Source organism: Boleophthalmus pectinirostris, unplaced genomic scaffold, assembly GCF_026225935.1.
Source record: "Boleophthalmus pectinirostris isolate CB_2022bp ecotype Guang Dong unplaced genomic scaffold, ASM2622593v1 HiC_scaffold_11, whole genome shotgun sequence".
In the NCBI taxonomy this organism is placed as follows: Eukaryota; Metazoa; Chordata; class Actinopteri; order Gobiiformes; family Gobiidae; genus Boleophthalmus; species Boleophthalmus pectinirostris.
Window position 1 is genome coordinate 23,675,615 of NW_026570994.1, and position 8,119 is coordinate 23,683,733.

At 46.3% G+C, this 8,119-nt stretch overlaps 1 protein-coding gene across 5 annotated transcripts in view; it reads left to right on the forward strand.

Annotated features, from left to right (window-relative positions):
- Positions 1-870: 870 nt before the first annotated feature.
- Positions 871-8,119, forward strand: part of LOC110168987 (mitogen-activated protein kinase kinase kinase kinase 4) — a 56,813-nt gene continuing 49,564 nt past the window's right edge. For 4 of the 5 annotated variants that reach the window (XM_055166502.1, XM_055166500.1, XM_055166503.1 and 1 more), the window contains exons 1-4: positions 874-1,034; positions 5,793-5,903; positions 6,237-6,327; positions 6,635-6,765. In XM_055166502.1, coding sequence (XP_055022477.1) covers positions 942-1,034; positions 5,793-5,903; positions 6,237-6,327; positions 6,635-6,765 — 426 coding nt within the window. In that variant the 5' untranslated portion in view covers positions 874-941. Of the gene's footprint in view, positions 1,035-5,792; positions 5,904-6,236; positions 6,328-6,634; positions 6,766-8,119 lie in introns of all 5 variants that reach the window. The other variant, XM_055166504.1, reaches the window with a different exon arrangement.

An 8,119-nucleotide genomic window follows, 5' to 3' on the forward strand; every position in this document is an offset into this window, starting at 1 on the left:
CTGTCTGTGTCTCTGTCTGTGTTTCTGTCTGTGTCTGTCTGTGTTTCTGTCTGTGTCTCTGTCTGTGTCTCTGTCTGTCTCTGTCTCTGTGTCTCTGTCTGTGTCTCTGTCTCTGTCTCTGTCTCTGTCTCTGTCTGTCTGTCTCTGTCTGTGTCTCTGTCTGTGTCTGTGTCTCTGTCTGTGTCTCTGTCTGTGTCTCTGTCTGTGTCTCTGTTGTGTCTGTGTCTCTGTCTGTGTCTCTGTCTGTGTCTCTGTCTGTGTCTGTGTCTCTGTCTGTGTCTCTGTCTGTGTCTCTGTCTGTGTCTCTGTCTGTGTCTGTCTCTGTGTCTGTCTCTGTGTCTCTGTCTGTGTCTCTGTCTGTGTCTGTGTCTCTGTCTGTGTCTCTGTCTCTGTGTCTGTCTCTGTGTCTGTCTGTGTCTGTGTCTGTGTCTCTGTCTGTGTCTCTGTCTGTGTCTGTGTCTCTGTCTGTGTCTCTGTCTGTGTCTCTGTCTGTGTCTCTGTCTGTGTCTGTGTCTCTGTCTCTCTCTGTCTGTGTCTCTGTCTGTGTCTGTGTCTGTGTCTCTGTCTCTCTCTCTGTCTGTGTCTCTGTCTGTGTCTGTGTCTCTGTCTCTGTCTCTCTCTCTGTCTGTGTCTCTGTCTGTGTCTCTGTCTGTGTCTCTGTCTGTGTGTCTCTGTCTCTGTGTCTCTGTCTGTGTCTCTGTCTCTGTGTCTCTGTCTGTGTCTCTGTCTCTCTCTCTGTCTGTGTCTGTGTCTGTGTCTGTGTCTCTGTCTCTGTCTGTGTCTGTGTCTCTCTCTCTGTCTGTGTCTGTGTCTGTGTCTCTGTCTGTGTCTGTGTCTCTGTCTGTGTCTCTGTCTCTCTCTGTCTGTGTCTCTGTCTGTGTCTGTGTCTCTGTCTGTTGTCGTTTCAGGACGAGGAGGAGGAGATCAAGTTGGAGATCAACATGTTGAAGAAATATTCTCACCACAGAAACATCGCCACCTACTACGGAGCTTTTATCAAGAAGAGTCCCCCAGGACACGACGACCAACTCTGGGTACAACACACACACACACACACACACACACTATACACACACACACACACACACACACACACACACACACACACACACACACACTGTACACACACACACTATACACACACACACACACACACAACACTATACACACACACACACACACACACACACACACACACTATACACACACACACACTACACACACTATACACACACACACACACACACACTATACACACACACACTATACACACACACTATACACACTATACACACACACTATACACACACACACATACACACACACACACTATACACACACTATACACACTATACACACACTATACACACACACACAGACACACTGTACACACACACACACTATACACACACACACACACTATCACACACACACACACACACTATACACACTATACACACACACAGACACACTATACACACACACAGACACACTATACACACACACACACACACTATACACACACACAGACACACTATACACACACACACTATACACACTATACACACTATACACACACTATACACACACACACACGCACTATACACACACACACGCACTATACACACACACACACACACACACTATACACACACATACACACACACACACACTATACACACTATACACACTATACACACTATACACACACACTATACACACTATACACACACACACACACTATACACACTATACACACTATACACACTATACACACTATACACACTATACACACACACACACACACACACACTATACACACACACACACACACACACACACTATACACTATACACACACACACTATACACACTATACACACACACTATACACACTATACACACACACACACTATACACACACACACTATACACACACACACTATACACACACTATACACACACACACTATACACACACACACACACACACACACACACTATACACACACTATACACACACACTATACACACACACACTATACACACACACACTATACACACTATACACACACACACACTATACACACACACACACACTATACACACACACACACACACACTATACACACACACTATCACACACACTATACACACACACTATACACACACACTATACACACACACACTATACACACACACACACACTATACACACACTATACACACACACACACACTATACACACACACACTATACACACACACACTATACACACACACACACACTATACACACACACACACACACACACACTATACACACACACTATACACACACACACACACACACACACACTATACACACACACTATATCACACACACACTATACACACACACACTATACACACTATACACACTATACACACACTATACACACACACACACACACACACACACACTATACACACACACACACTATACACACTATACACACTATACACACACACACACACACTATACACACACACTATACACACTATACACACACACACTATACACACTATACACACTATACACACTATACACACACTATACACACATACACACACACTATACACACACACACACACACTATACACACTATACACACACACACACACACACACACACTATACACACTATCACACACACACACTATACACACACACACACACACACACACACACTATACACACACACACACACTATACACACACACACTATACACACACACACACACACTATACACACACACACACACTATACACACACACACACACACTATCACACACACACTATACACACTATACACACACACACACACACACACACACACACTATACACACACACACTATACACACACACACACACACACTATACACACACACACTATACACACACTATACACACACACTATATACACACACACTATACACACACACTATACACACACACACACTATACACACACACACACACACTGTACACACACACTATACACACACACACACACTATACACACACTATACACACACACACACACTATACACACTATACACACTATACACACTATACACACACACACACACTATACACACACACACACACATGTACAACACACACTATACACACACACTATACACACACACTATACACACACACACACTATACACACACACACACACTATACACACACACACACACACACACACACACACACTATACACACACACACACACACACACACACACACTATACACACACACTATACACACACACACACACACACACTATACACACACACACACACACACTATACACACACACACACTATACACACACTATACACACACTATACACACACACACACACACTATACACACACACACTATACACACACTATACACACACACACACACTATACACACACTATACACACACACACTATACACACACACACACACTACACACACACACACACTATACACACTATACACACACTATACACACTATACACACACTATACACACACTATACACACACACACACTATACACACACACACACTATACACACACACACACTATACACACACACACACTATACACACACTATACACACTATACACACACTATACACACTATACACACACACACACACTATACACACACTATACACACACACACTATACACACACTATACACACACACACTATACACACACACACACACACACTATACATACACACACACACTATACACATACACACACACACACTATACACACACACACACACACTATACACACACACACACTATACACACTATACACGCTAGAGCCCGACCGATATATCGGCTGGCCGATATTATCAGCCAATATGGGCACCTGGAGACATATCGGCTATCGGCCGATATGCTCGCTGATATGGGCCGATATTTCACGTGGACATGTTATACCTCGTTATAAAGCTTAGACTCTCTACATTCTGTTCATTTAATCCAATTTACAGACAGATAAATGTCCTAATATGTGGCTCCACATCAGTATTTATCTGCGGTGTAATTTGTCTGTGTCCGTACTGTCCCTGAACACACCACAGAGTCACGTCACTTCACTCACGTGTGTTTGTTTACACCTGCAGCCGTGCGCAACACTGAGATTATTTTCTTTTTACGGACAATCGGTTTGAGTCTGGATTAAAAGGACATTTATTAGTGCAGATTTGTGATGTGGGAGGAGCCTGTGTGATGTGGGAGGAGCCTGTGTGAGCGGTGAGTGTTGGAAATACATCGACTTTGAAGCTAGTTTAGGTTTTGTTAGCGGTTAGCTGCTGTAGCTCCGCACATAAACAGACTGTTTTCTATTGGTCTATTGTAAAGTGATTATATTGTCCGTATATTTGTTACTGGACCAGTATTGATGTAAATGAGCTGTGAATAGACGTGTGAATGATCCACATTTATGCATATAATTAATTACCGCGGCGCGCACGTTTTTACGGCTAAAGGCTAATAGCGGTAGTTTATTTACTAGCAGGAGTTATGTTTCGGTCGCGATCGAAGCGGCTCTTAGATTCGGCTCTTTGAAGCGAACAACAGGAGCATGTTTCTTATTGGGAGCCGTGTTTTCTCTTTTTCTCACTTTTTCTCTTCATGTCGCATGTCGACCTGTAGTTTAACAGCAGCAGCGGCTGAAAACGAAACTTTCAGAAATCTGCGTGTGCATAGGATAAAAAAAATAAAAGTGCATATTTGGCTGCAGTTCAGCATAAAATGAATAAACCAGGACTAAACTTGGGCTCGAGTGAAGGAGAGAGATAGAAACCGAGTCCAGACACTCAGTCCTGGTTCAGTTCTGGTTTAGTCCTGTTTCACACATGGTTTAAATCTGTTTTAGTCCTGGTTTAGTCCTTTTTCAGTCCTGGTTCAGTTCTGGTTTAGTCCTGCTTGCAACAAAACAATCTCAAGAGTCGCTTGGGAGCCGAAAGAGCCAGTTGCTTTAGTGAGCCGAGCCAAAAGAGCCGGTTCTCCAAAAAAACAAAAAAACAAAACTGGAATACCCATCACTAGTAGCTAGAATGTGATGCAAAAATGCCATTAGGCCAAACTACTGTCTGTAAATATGATTTAAAGAGTCAAAATAACAATAAATGTTGCCTAAATAAACCCAATTTAGAATCCACTAGAGCCAAACCTAAGTTTTTTAATCAATTCAAGATTTACAGTGAATTTTTACATCACTAAATATATCGGCGATTATATCGGCAGCGCCAACTCCCATTATATCGGTTTCATATCGGCCACAACAAAATCCATATCGGTCGGGCTCTAATTTCTATTTCCTCTGTAGTTTTTTTTAACACCTTTTGTTGATTTGTGCAGCTCTTTGGTTTATAAAATCAGCTGTAGAAATAAAATGGGTTTGTTTTCTATTGACGATGTGTGTGTGTGTGTTTCAGTTGTTGACGTGTGTGTGTGTGTTTCAGTTGTTGACGTGTGTGTGTGTGTGTGTGTGTTTCAGTTGTTGACGTGTGTGTGTGTGTGTGTGTGTTTCAGTCGTTGACGTGTGTGTGTGTGTGTGTGTGTGTTTCAGTTGTTGACGTGTGTGTGTGTGTGTGTGTGTGTGTGTGTTCAGTTGTTGACGTGTGTGTGTGTTTTCAGTTGTTGACGTGTGTGTGTTTCAGTTGTTGACGTGTGTGTGTGTGTGTGTGTGTGTTTCAGTCGTTGACGTGTGTGTGTGTGTGTGTGTGTTTCAGTTGGTGATGGAGTTCTGTGGCGCTGGTTCCATCACGGATCTGGTCAAAAACACCAAAGGAAACCAACTGAAGGAAGATTGGATCGCCTACATCTCCCGAGAAATCCTCCGGGTGAGACGCTCCTGTCTGCTCCTGTCTGCTCCTGTCTGCTCCTGTCTGCTCCTGTCTGCTCCTGTCTGCTCCTGTCTGCTCCTGTCTGCTCCTGTCTGCTCCTGTCTGCTCCTGCCTGCTCCTCTGCTCCTGTCTGCTCCTGTCTGCTCCTGTCTGCTCCTGTCTGCTCCTGCCTGCTCCTGTCTGCTCCTGTCTGCTCCTGTCTGCTCCTGCCTGCTCCTGCCTGCTCCTGTCTGCTCCTCTTCAGCTCCTGTCTGCTCCTGTCTCAGTTGTGTGTGTGTTTACGTGTGTGTGTGTGTGTGTGTGTGTTGTTTACATGTGTGTGTGTTTCAGGGTCTGGCTCATCTTCACGCTCACCACGTCATCCACCGAGACATAAAAGGACAGAACGTTCTACTGACGGAGAACGCAGAAGTCAAACTGGGTACGGAACTTTCACTAGACCCGGTTTAGACCCGGTTTAGACCCGGTTTAGACCCGGTTTAGACCCGGTTTAGACCCGGTTTAGACCTGGTTTAGACCCGGTTTAGACCCGGTTTAGACCTGGTTTAGACCCGGTTTAGACCTGGTTCAATTCTGGTTTAATCTTGGGTTAAACCTGGTTTAGTCCTTGTTTAATCTCTCTGTGTTCAGTCCTGGTTTTAGTCCTGGTTTAGTCCCTTTTTTAGTCCCGGTTCAGTCCCGGTTCAGTCCCGGTTTAGTCCCGGTTCAGTCCTGGTTCTTGTTCTCAGTGGACTTCGGGGTCTCGGCTCAGTTGGATCGGACCGTGGGTCGGAGGAACACGTTCATCGGGACGCCGTACTGGATGGCGCCGGAGGTGATCGCCTGCGACGAAAACCCGGACGCCACCTACGACTACAGGGTGAGTCTGAGGACCTGGTCTGGACCTGGTCTGGACCTGGTCTGGGCCTGGTCTGGACCTGGTCTGGACCTGGTCTGGGCCTGGTCTGGGCCTGGTCTGGGCCTGGTCTGGGCCAGATTTAAGTCCTGCTCTGGTCCAGATTCAGGTTTTTGGATCCCAATATAAAATGTGTGTGTATTTACAATTCCCGATACGATCTTCTCATTTTTAAAAATTATTTTATTGACACAATTTTGGCTCCGTCTTTATGATCTGTGAAATATTCTGTGGTGAAACCTGAGGTTGAGGTTCTGGACCAGAAAAAGTCGTCTTGTCGTCTTCAGGCGGGTGGAGATTCTGCCCCAAGTGGACGAGTTCAAGTCTGTCGAGGTTTGGAGTCAGGGACAGAGTGTGAGACTGACAGGTGGACAGGTGCAGCGTGGTCAGATTGACAGGTGGACAGGTGCAGCGTGGTCAGATTGACAGGTGGACAGGTGCAGCGTGGGCAGATTGACAGGTGGACAGGTGCAGCGTGGGCAGATTGACAGGTGGACAGGTGCAGCGTGGGCAGATTGACAGGTGGACAGGTGCAGCGTGGTCAGATTGACAGGTGGGCAGGTGCAGCGTGGTCAGATTGACAGGTGGACAGGTGCAGCGTGGTCAGATTGACAGGTGGACAGGTGCAGCGTGGGCAGATTGACAGGTGGACAGGTGCAGCGTGGGCAGATTGACAGGTGGACAGGTGCAGCGTGGTCAGATTGACAGGTGGCAGGTGCAGCGTGGGCAGATTGACAGGTGGAGGTGCAGCGTGGGCAGATTGACAGGTGGACAGGTGCAGCGTGGTCAGATTGACAGGTGGGCAGGTGCAGCGTGGGCAGATTGACAGGTGGACAGGTGCAGCGTGGTCAGGACAGGTGCAGGTGCAGCGTGGGCAGATTGACAGGTGGACAGGTGCAGCGTGGGCAGATTGACAGGTGGACAGGTGCAGCGTGGGCAGATTGACAGGTGGGCAGGTGCAGCGTGGGCAGTGATGCGGTCGCTGTATCAGATCGTTGTGGTGAAGAGGAGCTGATGTTCCTCCTCACCTCTGGTCATGACCTGAAGGAGCAGATCCACGACACGAGCGACACAAATGAGTTTCCTCCTCAGAGACGGAGGTCGGAGCTCGGAGTAGAGCCGCTGCTCCTCCACGTGGAGAGGAGCGTCTGAGGGGAGGACGTCTGTCCTGATGTCTCCTGGACGTGTCCCTCAGGAGGTGTTCATGTCCCAGCAGCAGGAGGAGGAGCCAGGACACTGGAGGATATTTGTTTTATAACATTGAGTGCGTCACATGCAGATCAATAACCCGGTTATGATCCAAACCCCGGTTCTGTCA